The sequence below is a fragment of the Haplochromis burtoni genome, unplaced genomic scaffold (assembly GCF_018398535.1).
Source record: "Haplochromis burtoni strain Fernald_Lab_line unplaced genomic scaffold, NCSU_Asbu1 Contig_49, whole genome shotgun sequence".
Lineage (NCBI taxonomy): Eukaryota > Metazoa > Chordata > Actinopteri > Cichliformes > Cichlidae > Haplochromis > Haplochromis burtoni.
The window spans coordinates 2,084,291-2,099,185 of NW_024582410.1; the positions used below are offsets into that span (position 1 = coordinate 2,084,291).

The 14,895-nt window shown below is 41.4% G+C and overlaps 1 protein-coding gene across 13 annotated transcripts in view; it reads left to right on the forward strand.

Moving 5' to 3' along the window:
- ppfia2 (PTPRF interacting protein alpha 2) overlaps positions 1–14,895 on the forward strand; it is a 195,631-nt gene that overhangs the window by 173,142 nt on the left and 7,594 nt on the right. For 8 of the 13 annotated variants that reach the window (XR_006054371.1, XM_042220490.1, XM_042220491.1 and 5 more), the window contains 14 exons: positions 193–433; positions 1,362–1,391; positions 1,553–1,683; positions 2,243–2,424; positions 3,153–3,243; positions 4,589–4,591; positions 7,827–7,908; positions 8,377–8,577; positions 11,795–11,857; positions 12,831–12,863; positions 12,962–13,137; positions 13,279–13,376; positions 13,713–13,888; positions 14,371–14,439. Coding sequence is in view for 11 of the 13 variants with exons in the window: in XM_042220490.1 (XP_042076424.1) it covers positions 193–433; positions 1,362–1,391; positions 1,553–1,683; positions 2,243–2,424; positions 3,153–3,243; positions 4,589–4,591; positions 7,827–7,908; positions 8,377–8,577; positions 11,795–11,857; positions 12,831–12,863; positions 12,962–13,137; positions 13,279–13,376; positions 13,713–13,888; positions 14,371–14,439 (1,576 nt within the window). In the remaining 2 variants the exon portion in view is untranslated. Of the gene's footprint in view, positions 1–192; positions 434–1,361; positions 1,392–1,552; positions 1,684–2,242; positions 2,425–3,152; positions 3,244–4,588; positions 4,592–7,826; positions 7,909–8,376; positions 8,578–11,696; positions 11,858–12,830; positions 12,864–12,961; positions 13,138–13,278; positions 13,377–13,712; positions 13,889–14,370; positions 14,440–14,895 lie in introns of those variants that run through there. The other 5 variants (XM_042220492.1, XM_014333956.2, XM_014333957.2 and 2 more) reach the window with 3 other exon arrangements.

A 14,895-nucleotide genomic window follows, 5' to 3' on the forward strand; every position in this document is an offset into this window, starting at 1 on the left:
TTACTTTACCTGATACTGCAGGGACTTAAAGGACTGAGCGTTGCAAATCTGCTGAAATCTACTTCTAAAGAACTTGAAAGCTGAGGCTATTTTTGTAGCAGTATAGCTAAAAGTTAGCTAAAAAATGCCCAGCTTGATTCTTTTTTTTAAGTTTTACATAGAAAAATATTCACAGCATTTTCCTGATACCAGGCTAATCCAGGAAGAGAAGGAGTCAACAGAGCTGCGAGCAGAGGAGATTGAGAACCGAGTGGCCAGCGTTAGCCTCGAGGGTCTAAACCTGGCTCGAATGCACCACCACGGAGCCTCCATCACTGCCTCAGCAACTGCCTCCTCGCTTGCCTCCTCTTCCCCACCCAGCGGACACTCCACACCTAAGCTTGATCCTCGAAGCCCTGCCCGGGACATGGAGCGCATGGGGGTCATGACACTGGTATGTTACATCACCACGTGCGAGACATCTTCTATCATACCATCTACAGATCCTACTACAGACCTCTGTTTACATAATGTATGTTGCATCAATAAATTGCCATCTTTTTACCTGCAAGAGCACCATGTAAACTGTAAATGTGGTCTTTGTTTAGAAGTCTGGGAATAGTAATGCAGTTGGTACAAAATACAGTTTCCCGGCATGTGAAACTTTATTATGTCACTTATTGGTTTTCTTGAAGCCAGATTAAAGTTGCAGAGCAGAGTTGCCAAGTGCTGAGAAGCATTGAGTGTAAAAGTTGCCAAAGCTCCGTTGACTCAATAACTACAGAGTTCCAAACCTCCTCTAGCATTAATATCAGCACAAAAACCGTGCAGTGGGAGCTTCATAGCATGGCTTTCATGGCCGAGCAGCTCGTGTAGGTGTAATGTGTAGGTGGACAGGTCCTTTTCTCAATATGGTTCAAATAAAATAATAGAACTTCACTTATCAAAACTGTACCACAGACCTGTTTATCACACAGCAAGCCATATTATTTGTCAGATAACTGTATTGAAAATGCTCTAGAAGGTAGCAACGCAACAAACACATTGGAGAGCTCTCTCGACTATCATCATTCAACCCAGGTGTCTAGTGGGAACAGTGTAAATGTCTTCTTTACCCATGGGATTTCAAAGCAATAAGGCTTTGATTTTATTGATTATTCAACTGACTTGTTTACCAGTCTTTCTTTATTCCTCAGTGCTGATCTCTAAATAGGTGGTCTGGTATTGGGCAATGGCTCATGAGCTTCTAATGGTACATGATATTTCTATAAGTGAGCTAATTGTTTTATTTTTCACCAGCATGCAGGAGTTCAAGTTTTTGTTCATGCTTTAACACGTGGATATTGATAGTTTTTTTTTTCTGTTTTTCCTTCACCATACAGCCCAGTGATTTGAGGAAACACAGGAGAAAGGTACACACACCAAGAGTTTGCTCAACAGATTTTAAATATGATACCATTTGACTATAACTCAGAGCTGTAATGGTTGCTGCAGTGACACCATGACGAAATTGTTGACTTACTGGTGTCCTAGGTCACTTGTAATGCTCCGCCCCTTTGCCCTCATCCCTCAGATAGCAGCGGTGGATGAGGATGGCCGCGAGGACAAGGCCACCATTAAGTGTGAGACATCCCCCCCTCCGACGCCACGCACTGTCCGAATGACACACACACTGCCAGCCTCCTCGCACAACGATGCACGAGGGTAAGTGCCTGCTGTAAGTGAAGGCATTTCTTAAAAAGGTTCTCGATGATGTGTGTTTGTAGATGATGCTGTCATCCTATTCTTGCTTTTGATGAAAATTAGATAGTATACTGCCCAATTAGTACTTGCCAGTTCAGCTGCAATTTGTGCTATGAATAATATTTCAACACGCAAGATATTAAAGTACTTCAGTACTTTCTCAATATCTGGATGATTAAAGCTAAAGCACAGCTAAAGTATCACTAAAGTAAAGCTAAAGTATCACTGTTGCAGTGATATCAGATGAGATGAAGCTTCAATAATTTGCATAAAATGCTAAAAAAATACATTTGCTATAAGCAGCAAATATTCCCGGAATACAAGTCAATAAACTTTCATTTCAAAAGTTAATAACAGAACGAGTTAGAGTAACACAGCAGGGCATTAAATAAAAGGTACTTGAGATGACAAATATACTTCTTAACATAAGCTTATAATGGAAAACCTTTGATTATCTCATAAAATTAAAATGTTGCAAACACTCCTTTTCTGAATACTGTCTGTATGTTTCTGTCCTCAGGATTGTGGCTTCTTTAGAGGCTGAAGCCAGTGCCCTAAGTAGTGTAGCCAGCAGCCAGGACTCCCTCCACAAGCAGCCAAAGAAGAAGGGCATTAAATCCTCCATCGGACGATTATTTGGCAAGAAGGAAAAAGGCCGACTGGCACACCTAGCACACAGACAGGTCATGGTAGATCCACAAGGCGAGTACAGCGCTGGGATATTTTACTTAATACTATTACAATTTGGTCTATTTTGTCTAAAAAAAAAACCAAAACTTTTTAAAAAGCCCTCTTAGCTGCAATTTTTGCCAGCTAAGAAGGTGTCTCAGAGTTTACAAACTGGACAGTACTACTTAGAATTCTACTGCTGCAGCTAGTCAACGTATAACTTCATGTTAGCAGCATAAACATACTAAAAATGCATCAGCTTGGCATAGCCACAGTGTCATCACCTACTAGTTTCAATTTTGAAGGCTCTGTTTTATGGCTCAGTTACACTAGACTTAAAATACAAAGGTGGGAAAATGATTGGAGGTTGCCCAGTTGCATTTAGGTTTTTTTGTATTCATTGAACGAATGGAAGTAGTTGTAGTGACCAAGTGGTCAAGAGATTGAGTGTGCAACACCCTCAGCAACCTGGATGACTACTTTCAGTCACAACTGGGGGCGACTGGGGACAGGTTGCCTCCCATCTTTAACCTCTGCAAACAGTTGCGGACTGCAGTCACTCTCAGACAGAATGGCAAAGGTTTGCAAACAATATATTATAAATGCAGACAGACATTCACATTGCAGTCTGTCTCTTTGTAGTAGATGAATTTATTTAACTGGTTGCCAACTAAAAATACAAATACACTATTTATTTATTTATGTATTTATTTATTCATTCATTCATTCATAATAACAGTATCTGATTATGTTCTCCACAGCAACAATGATGGATTCAGACATGGCGGGCCAGGACATGGGGGTGAGCAAGTTGGGCACTCAGGCTGAGAAGGACCGCAGATTGAAAAAGAAGTAAGCTTTTATCCTAAGTGCCACTTCACTACAACATTTTGAGGTGGAGTTAGTATCATCATAGTCCCTTAATGCACACCCAGCAGTATCCATTTAATATAATAACACAGACATTTAGGTACCCTGTGAGAAGAAACATTTTCTTTGGAAACAATCCATCAAACTTTCTTGAGAATTCCCACTCACTGCTACATTGCAGTATATAAACCAGTCTGAACATGGTATAGAGACAATGGCTACACCCTCCTTTTCCTGGGTTTGCCTTTAACCTCTTTTCTTTCACTGTATATTCTACCATAACCGATTTAATCCTGAGAACAGGATCAATACAAAGCAGAAACTCGATCAGTATCCACGAGCACAGATCAGCCCCATTGTATTCAGACACACAGCCAAAGTCACACTATTGATCCAGGCTAAAAAGCCAATTAATCGCACAAAGGTTCTTTGTCACTTTGGAAGCTATAGATGGCTTTCCTAACCCACCACCCATAGATTACACTCAGACACATTAGGTGCCTTCTTGGGGGGGAAGAAACAAAAGGGGAAACCCCTTCACACATCGGCTCTCTCAGCTGGAGTGTTTCAGAATAAATGTGCGTGTATGTTCGTGTGTGTGTGCACATTTGCCATGCCTCAGTGCCAAATGATGAATGTCATTTGCTCGAAGTGCACATTGAGTTGTCATGACGGATAACTTTGCCTCCCATGTAGTTTGGTCAATAGAGATTACTGTTGTTCCGTATGTTGACAAATGTGTTGTTTTCCTTCCACTGCACCGACTTCTTCATAGCAGTGTCCGGGATTCAGACCACACGCCACCACCTTGCATCTTGGTGCCTCCTCCTCCTCACTGCATGCCATTAAGCTGCCTGCACTATTTCCATTTCAGCATCTTGGTTGATCAGTACTGCTGTGATCTCATTGTTGGTGTGTTTTGTTTTCCTTCAAGAGGTAACAACAAGTATCTGAATGTAACTGAGCATTTGAATGTAAGGCCATGGAGGGGAGGGTCTTGCTGTGTTTCAGTGCATTTCTCATTTCTTCTGCTGCACGAGATGTGATCAGGACTGCATTGTAGAAGATGACTTTTTTGGACTGCTCTACAGATGCTCCTGTTAAAGAATGTCTTCCATTGTGAGATATGTGTCTCTGTGTGTGTGCGCAAGTGAGTGGGAGTGCAAGTGTTTGTGTTTAGAGCCGTAGGGTGAATTTGCCTATAAACTCATTAACATGTGTGTACTTTTGTCTCCCCGTCGCTCTCTTTCTCCCTCTTTCTCTCTTCTTTGACTCTCTCCTCTCTTACCCTTCCTCTCCCTCTCATCATCCTCTGACTCTAACAAAGCGGGTAAGTTGTGAGGATGTATAAATGCCCTCCTGGATATGACATTGTCTCAGCCATTTTGCCCTTTGTGTCATCTCTTCTGTGTGTCTGCTCATCCGTCCTCTCCTGAAAGAACCAGTGCCAAAGCTGACGTCTCTTATCTATCTATCCTTCATGGCTGTTAATGATGCCATTGCTTTCTTTCTTTTCTTTTTTTTCATTTACCACATGAGCACTTTTTCTTCCCCCCCTTTTTACAGTTCAATGGCAGCTGCATCCATGGCTGGACAGAGAATGTGCCGCCGCTAAACCTGGGGCCCAATTTTTATACCCAGAATGTTTTCCTCTCCTTATCTGTGTCTCTTATCTATTTGTGTGAAATAACCAGCTGCAACATCTGGTTATGGGAATGTCAGAGGTTCTTTTTGGTTGTATGATTTATCATAACTGTCTCCTTACTTCCCTTTTCCCCCAGCTATGTTCAGTGGATGTATTTCTCCATGCATTAGACTTGACCTGAACATAAAACATGAGCTATCTTCCCCATGTGCTGGATAGATAAGACAGTGAATGTATCTGGTTGTGTTTGGATGAACACATTTCCTCTGTCACCTGTAGGCCTTTGTATGCCATGTGTGGTGTGTTTAAGTGCCCTTTCACCACACCGAGGCCTTCAATGCTGAGAGTGCTACATGTATCATGTTTATTACAAAGCCCTCTCCTTCCATTTGTCAAGTTCTTTGACAACACAATCGGGGAAGGGGAGGTTGATTCAGAGTTTGATTTTTTTTTTTCATTTTGTTATGAAATGTGTTCACAAAATAGAATAGGAACTGTGTTGTTGTTGTTTTTTCGTGCGTGGATGTGAGTACGAGTGTGTTCCTCGGTCCCCTGTTCATCAGGCATTTTTAGGCTGTTTATCAGTTCTGTATCTCGCTGAATGTGGGAGGACAACACAAATAGCTCTTTGCATGACAGACAAAGAGTATCTATTTGCTTCTCCTTGTCGATATGGTGCAAATTGCATTGGGCTGAATAGGTTGTTTCCAGTGCTCAAAGCTACCCTCAAAAGGAAGCATAACAAAATAGTACTTAGACCTCAGATGTTACACTTCAACACCTGCTAAAAAAAACAAAACATGGAGCACAGCCGAGAAAGTGTGAAGACAAGTTTCACTTAAAAACACCCGACTGCATGATTCAAACATCCGAAACAAATGAAAATCTATCTCTGCAGAAAAAAACTACGATGAGATGGATAATCGTGTTTAGTGTGGTGCCCAGAATCACTGAGCAGATAACTGCAGCACTGTGCTTTCCAGGTGTGGGCATTGTTGTTGATGCAGTACTTCTGCCAAGGTTGAAGCAATCCTCTAAATATAGTGTGAACATATTTTATATGCAGAAAGAAATTTAGAGTTCCAGGTTGAACTATTGCAAACTTTAAGTAGCAAGTCTTAAATTACTAGAGACAGCTTGCTCTCCGTAGCTGCATCTGTTATGTAATTTAAAGGTAACATTTTATATTAGCTTACAAATAGTATACAGTCATAACTACCAAAAATCAAAAATATGCAAATGCCTAAATGTCTCAGTAAATAGATGTGACTTGAGATGCATTGAAAATAGTATTAAAAATAATAAAAACATTTAGATAATAAGGCAATTATTAAATCATTATAAATAATGACAGACCGTTGCATTATTTACTCTGTTTATTTTTTATTTCCATTCCAAATATTTTCCATCCATGTTTTTTTTCCTGACACTCACCCGGGTCTTGGTTCTGGGAGTAGCCATCGAAGCAGAGATTCCCAGATCTTCTCTTTATCCACCTCCTCAGAGGTGTTCCCAAACCACCTGAGAGACAAAATCTCTCCAGCATTTCCTGCGTCTGCCCGGGGGCTTCCTCCCACTTGGATATGGCTGAAATACCTCAGCTTCCAACATCCCAAGAACCAGTTTAAGGAACTGGGGATTGGTTTGCCAAGGCTTACACCACCTTGATTTACTCTGCACCACACACCTATGGCTTGTCCCGTAGGTGATGGGTCCATGGGAGCGCTGCCTCATGTGTATAAAGGGCTAAGACCAGGCCACGAGGAGCGTGCTGTGTTCTTCATAGCAGTCTTTTGAGGGGGGGGACCTGGCCTTGCACCTCCAGGACCAGTTTACCTTGGGAAATCCTACCAGGGTAAACGGCTCGTACGGCATAGCTGCGGATGTAACTCGAGCGCACAATAAGGTGGAACGTAATGGAGGGGGTCATCATGTCTTTTCTATTTCTGTATTATATATTCTTAGCATTTTTTGTCTCTATTTCACCAAGCTTTTCTTTTCTTGTGTTTGTTTTGTTTCATTTATTTGTGCATTTCTGCTTATAGAAACTGTCAAGGGTCAACTTGGCAGCTTTTGGCTAATCAACACCAAGCTCACAAATAGAACACAAAGGTGTAAATGCATAAAGAAAACTTACAAATAAACAAACCTTTTCTTCATCTGTAACATTATTCACAAGGATTCACCACAGTGGATTTCTTTTCATATTTTATTTGGCAGATTTTTATGCCAGATGCCCTTCCTGACACAACCCTCCCCGGGATTTGTGTCTCCTCCCAGTCTCAGAACTGGCCAAAGTCTAAACCACCAAGGTTTAACAAAAAGACAAAATAGATGGAAATAATAATAAACAGGGGAATAACAAAAATATGGTTACAATTCAAATGGGATTCTCACCTGTCATAATTGTATAATTTCTGCATTATTTTTCAATTATTTATTGAGAGGAATTTAATGTCAGCCATTTATTTATCCATTTATTGATTTCTTTTAATTATGTCAGCTTTAGCCCTCCGTATTGCAGACATGACAGGGATGAGCTAGCCTAAAGGACTGTGGATTCAGTGAAGTCAGTGAATTGCATGTGTGTTTCTCTGAGTGCAGATACAGCTGTGCATATCTGCGCTCCACTGTCCGTTAGCACAGAAGTCAATGATGAATTATTGCCCCTTTCAATGCTATAGGAGTACAGGCTGGACCGAGAGATAAAATGCGAATGAGTACAATCCTCTTTGTGTACTACACACACACAGATCTGCAACAGCACAACGTTAACTGCAGGAGTTTGTGAAGAGCATGTGAGCAGGTTTTAGGATGCGAGATGTAAGAAAGTCTGGTGTTTTGTTAGACTGAACAAATGTGTGTTCAGGATGTACAAATTCATGTGTTCATACCAGGTCTCCTCTGTCCCTGCCCTCAGACACGAGCTGCTGGAGGAGGCTAGGAGAAAGGGTTTACCTTTTGCCCAGTGGGACGGTCCTACTGTTGTTGCGTGGCTGGAGGTAAATGGTCACCTATCACTAGTAGGTATATTAATAATTGAAGCGCGTATGATGGATGTAGCTTTACTTTTATTGAAGTATGAAGTTATGACCCAGTTTTCAATCACTTGCATGGATATTTACCGAACAGTAGCACAGAATAGAAATTTAAGAATATGTGATGATCACTGTAGTGACTCTGACGTTTAAGAAAACACTGGAATATACAGCTAAAGGACCCAAAATACAGACACTCTTCTGCCCCCTAATGTTTACTAGCATATGTACATTCACAAGCCAGTTTATGACCTCCCTAATCCTCCAGCACAATGTTCTAGTTAAAGATGGCGCCATATAGGATTAAGGCTGATATTAAAATATATTTGACTGAAAGTTTTTTGTTTGTTGTTTTAACATGATTTTTATTGCCAAATAAGTACTCAGTCTTTCAGGTTAACACTGTTGTCTCCTCACCTCTGTGTGATGAAGTTGTGGTTGGGGATGCCGGCCTGGTACGTGGCAGCATGTCGTGCCAACGTGAAGAGCGGTGCCATCATGTCGGCCCTATCTGACACCGAAATCCAGCGGGAGATCGGAATCAGTAACCCTCTGCACCGCCTCAAACTTCGCTTGGCAATCCAAGAAATGGTCTCCCTCACCAGCCCCTCAGCCCCGCCCACCTCCAGAACCGTGAGTTACACGGAAAATGTGGGAATTTTATTTCCACACATATTTGTTGAAGGAAGCGTTGCTCTAAAGGAGGGAAATTTTCTCATAATTTGTAACAACAGAATTGGCAAAAAAACAGACAAAGAAGGAACAAGGATTTGGACATGGGAAAGCAGTTAGCCTAGCTAGCCTAGGTATATCAGAAAATGATAATAAACCGCATATCTACCCGCACAAAAAACGAAACAAAAAACGAAACAAAAAAGGAATTAGTGATTTTTCAAGATGCTGGATAGACCTGACTTTACACGGCTGTTTCCCATCTTTATCCAAAGCTAAGCTAACAACTTCCTGGTTTAATCTTGTGGTTTTAAATCCTGAGATGTGGAGCCATTCCTTCAACATACATTCTGTCTGTTTTGCACCTTTTAAATTGAGTTTTTGTGAGTTTGGTCATGTGTATTTTTAGTTTTTCATTGTGATTTCTTTTAAATGTGTTTTTTATGATGTAGGTAAAGCACTTGAAGCTCTAGCTAGCTATAGCTAACTAGGTCACATTGGTTATAGTGCACATACATGTACTGCAACACTTCTGCAAGAAAAAAAAGGTTATTGCAATCATAATTTCTGCCTCCAAAACAGTTCTAGCAAATATTTTTGGGACATGAGCTTCCCTGCTTGCATACACCACATCTTCACGCATGGGTAACACGCTCAGTCCTTACCATCACATCCAGGTTGTCTGTGGTTTTTTAATAGTTGCTTTATGATAAGTAAGTGTATATTACAGTGGGAGTTGGTGATGGCCCAGTCTGTAAAACATGGCTCCTACGTGTACTGTAATTTAGCTTGCCAGTTATTCCACACCACAGTTGCTTTCATTGCTCCCTCCTGTCATGATAATTGCATACAGACTCTGAGGACTCTGCTGTTCCTTAATGATCGCAACTGTTCACACTGCAGAGCAAATATGCTGTTATACAAAAGGTACACTTAGACTTACAGTGCAGCTCATATATCACGCAGACGTGAGAAGTTGCATTGGCTGTATAAACCCAGCCAGGAGCATTCATTAAAGTTGTTTTTAGATGCTGCTAGTATGCATGCAAGCATTATAGCTCAGAATCTCTTCTCACCTCTCCTGTTGTTTAGTAACTTTGCCGGTACTCTCCGCTGTGCTACCCCTTCACCTCACCCTCTCTTCCACCACTTAGCTCCACTTCCACACCTCATGAAATTTTCATTACAGAGCCAGAGACGAGTCCAATCAAACTCCCCCAACTGTGGCAGGCCTCACACTTAAAACCTCTGCACTTAACAGAGGGGGTTAATTGACCTTGTAAATGCAGCAGGATGTGCATGTCAAGCAGAAACTCTAGAGAGTGTAAAGACTCAGGTTGTTTCCCAGCCTCGTTGAAACCAGAAAAATGCAATGGTTTTTACCTTTTACCATTTCATCCCAACCTTTTTAAATGTTTTACCTTCAAACACCTGTCAGATGGACTCAAGAACCCCTTCACAGATCAATTTGTTGATTTTATTTATATTTTATACTATAAATCTTGGTCATATCCATTTCATAATGGATAATTACCTATAATGCGAAACCTCACGGTCAATGGCTAACGATCGCAAGTCATTAGTAAATGAGCGTGCTGCTTCACAGTCAGATCCACCCTTCCTTTTCACATTTAGTTTATACTACTTTTTTATTCTCCATGTATCCCAAGCTAACAACTTCATCCCCCTGTTCATACTTTTCGCAGTTTCTTTAGCAATTTTTTTTGCTATTAGCACACAATAGTAACTTTCACTTCTACGTTTTTTTAATTACATTAGATTTTTTTCCAGAGTAATTACTTTCTACAGTAATATGCACACATATTAAACCAGTCCAGTTTAAATAGACTGGTGCTTAGTTCAAATAGAAAAGTGAAAATTAACTTATCTGGTGAGATACGATCGTGGGGCGATCGCGGCTCAAGAGTTGGGAGTTCGCCTTGTAATCGGAAGGTTGCCGGTTCGAGCCCCGGCTTGGACAGTCTCGGTCATTGTGTCCTTGGGCAAGACACTTCACCCGTTGCCTACTGGTGGTGGTCAGAGGGCCCGGTGGCGCCAGTGTTCGGCAGCCTCGCCTCTGTCGGTGCGCTCCAGGGTGGCTGTGGCTACAATGTAGCTTGCCATCACCGGTGTGTGAATGTGTGTGTGACTGGGTGGATGACTGGATGTGTAAAGCGCTTTGAGGTCCTTAGGGACTAGTAAAGCGCTATACAGGCCATTTACCATTTAAAGCACTTTTCACTACAGGCCTTATTCACCCATTCACCTTATATGCCCTCAAATTTTCACGCTCCAATGGACGCATTGGGACGTTTTCGACCTGCTAGACGACTGCTAGACGACCTGCTCTATCTCCTGAGCCATAGTTGCCCCATCTGTCCTATATATAGTGACCCTTGACTGGAAATCACTGCCTTACATTTTTATTATCTAGGCAATAATATCTGATCCTGTAGCTGCTGAACAGTCATTCTTTTGCTCAACAGTGACAACTCAATGCAGCCAAACGGACAACAATGAGAGAAACCAGCTTAAAAAACAATAAATTAAAAAATAATGTAATACAGTCACACAGAGAGGTTTATTAAAGGTTAGCATTATGTTACTGTATTTTTTTAATCCATTAATAAGAACATCATTAATGGAAAAATCCCCAAACATAGTCCAGGTCCATTTAACTGCCTTTCTTACTAATTTATCACGTAGAGTAGCCAAGACAATTAACATAATCATCACTACTGTTGTTAGTTGGACCTGTAGGTGTGAATGATATGGACAGACACCATTAGAGATGTGTTTTGTTTCGCTTGTTTGAGTGAACTGGCTGTCTGCTAGTGGAAGGTGAATAGATGGGTAACGTGTAATTTACATGTCTGTTGGTATTGGTTACTAATTTATTCAGTCTTAAATGTTGTGCATGCCAAATGTCCCTGTTATCTGTGTCTCTTGTGTATGTATTGTATGCATATGTCCTGTGTTATACTTTGTTTTTGTGTCCTTTGCATATGCCCTTTGACCCCTGGCGGGTTTGGGGCCAGTTCATCATCTGACTGTGATGCTATAACACTATTGGCTTACAGTGGTGCTGCTCTTCTTCTTTAACACTGCTTGCCCCTCCTACCGGACCTCTACTACCAACCCCGCTGCTGCTCTGTCTCTTGGGCTCTGTCCCTTATAGCCATCAGGCAATGTATGGGTGACCCATGAGGAGATGGAGACCCTGGCAGCCCCTTCCAAAACGGTCAGTCCTGCTGTGTCCTTTAACGGTTACCCTTTTCTTTCTGTCACTCATATTTGTCTGGTGGTATAAGTGCGATTATCAGAGGGTGGTTGTGGAAAAATATGAATGGTTTCTAATGGAGAAGACATGAAGCGCTTAAACCCTTCCCCGGTCTATGAACCTCTTCTCAACACTAATGGCCAGCTTGAAGCTTTTAGCAGCTGCTGATGCCTCAATGAAGGTTTGAGTCACCGTTCACTGTTCTTTGGCTCAGTGATGCTCCATAATGAAAGGTCACGAATCATCAATTCTCAGCTGTTTATTTCTGTGGTGTTGTTACTCACCACATACCAGATGTCAGAGTTATTTAAATCACATTTCGCAGTCAGCTTTTTCGCATACAGGGGACTTATCCTTATGAAACTGCATGCCGTAGAGTTTAATCAAAATACCAATCTTAGAAATAGAGAAACTTGTAAACGTGTGGAGAGACGTTTCATCACCTCATTCTCAGGCTGCTCCGGAGGCAAGTGTCAGTGTCAGTGTAGCAGGCAGAGTGTTCGTTATAAAATGATGGGTACGTTTTGGGAGGTTTTTTGTTTGATTTATTTTATTACCATATTGTATCATAATTAACTGGATTCAGATTGTCCCATTATTTTAATTGAGTCTCCATTGTCATCCACTTACATGCAATTTAAGGTAAATTAAGTTAAAAAATAAATAAAAGCACCTTCCTTCAGCTATCGAAATTGCTGGAACACTACAGCAAATGCCAATTTTGACAGGGTCTACTTTTGATTGGGTATGAAAAACAAAAAACATCATAAGCCATAAGGTGTATAACAGCTGCTGCTGAAATTTGTGTTTCCCTTCAGGATCTCCTCATGCACTATCAGTTTGATTTGGATGCACTTTAAGGATTTGTTATTGTTCTAAAAGTGACAATTGGTCTTCATTTTCTCTCATTTTCTTTCCCCTGTGTTTGAGCCAGAAGTCGGAGTCTGAAGAGGGCAGCTGGGCACAGGTGGGTGGAAAGCCTGTTGTCTCTTACAGACAGAGTGAAAACGTGCAATTGGTTTGGCGAGTTATGTTAAACATCGTGTTAAATGTGTTTTCTATTAGACTCTTGCCTATGGTGACATGAACCATGAGTGGATAGGGAACGAGTGGTTGCCCAGTCTAGGACTACCTCAGTACCGCAGCTACTTCATGGAGTGCCTCGTGGATGCCCGTATGCTGGACCACCTCACCAAGAAGGACTTGAGGGTGCACCTTAAAATGGTGGACAGCTTCCACAGGTAGTAGACTTGCATCATACTTCTAATATATGTACAAAATGTTTGATCTGGCTCTAGTAACTCATACTTTAAAAGACTTTTTGGGAGGTGCTAAGCTGAGAGGGCATCCGTTTCTTTTTAACTTTGTTTTCCTGAAATCAGAACAAGTTTACAGTACGGGATCATGTGTCTGAAGAAGCTCAACTATGACAGGAAGGAGCTGGAGAGACGCAGGGAGCAAAGCCAGCATGAAATGAGAGGCAAGTACATCCAAGACACGAGCAGTTTGAGAGTTTGCATCTTCGCCAAGGCTGAAAATTTCCTCCATGATTTGTCTTGAGTTCCTGCATGAAAACATAACTGTATTTCTGTGACAGTTCCTTTAAAACATAAAATGAATAACTAACAGTTGTTCTTATTTCCGCTTTGTATGAACTGTGTGTGAAATCTTACTTTATCAGAAATTTCCAGACTAACATGTAGTCTAAAAGTATTTTAACAATGTGCAAGTTCAGTTGACACTTTTTCAGGTACAAAAATGTTGTAATAAACCAAACATATGTGAAAACATTTGAAGTCCATACTTGTCTCTGCAGACGTTCTGGTGTGGAGTAATGAGCGGGTCATCCGCTGGGTGCAGAGCATAGGCCTGAGGGACTACGCCAACATCCTGCTGGAAAGCGGTGTGCATGGAGCTCTGGTTGCCCTGGATGATAACTTTGACTACAGCAGCCTGGCACTGCTCCTCCAGATCCCCACACAAAACACTCAGGTACTACTGCAGCTGCACTGTGCAGTCTAGTCAATTTTCTTTGGCAGATTTGACTGTGCACTAACAACAACATTAAGTTGGTCTAACGTTTTTCCAGCTGGAAGCAGAAAATCTTTATTGCGATTGAGATATTTTTTGGAGCTCTTTTTTTGGCATAGACATTGAAAAAAAATAAAAATTTAAAGGTGTAAATTATGGGCAGAAATATCATCAGTCGCCAGCTTCAGTCCAAAAATAGAGGAATGTTGGTATCAGCCTTCAAAAGCCGGTGGAATCTAAATCAGAGCATGCAGATTTGCCAACTGTCACCCTGGCAAGTTTCCCTGTGAATTTTCACTGCTTATCTCATCTCTATACTCGGGTAAAATCCACGAATAACGTAATGTGTCAGCTGCCTCGGCTACCATGCAGCTAAGAATAGCTGGCCTTCTGAATGTGTTGTCTTTTTTTTTTTTGTTTGTTCTCCTTCCTCTTCCCCTCAGGCACGTCAGATTCTGGAGCGAGAGTACAATAATCTGCTGGCGCTGGGCACTGACAGAAGACTGGATGAGGTAAGAAGTAACTATCACCCACAAGACATCACACCACTGTGAGGTGAAATGTGAAAACTAAGCCTTTTAAAGGATTTCTAACAGTTACATTCTATCAACTTTATTAGATAGTTAAATATAACGAATACTCTTACAAATTGTGAAGTTAGTTTGTAAAAGAAAATCCAAAATCCTACATGTCATGTTACCCTTTAAAAGTAATGAGCTCTGCCAGGATGTTTTGTTTTCACTTATGTTGAAGCATTAAGCTTATCAGTGTTATTAGGCCTCAGTTGCACAGGCCTATAGACAAGTTGGAGATCCCCTGGTAGCCTCTTGTTGCTATGGAATGATATGATAACAAACCACTCGGCAGCCCCGACTGGTTGCTGGCTGTTGCTAGGTGAAATCAGTAGTAAAGGGGGTGCCGGACCATAAACCTTCCTGTGGTTGCTTAGCAGATTGCTGCTGTCACCC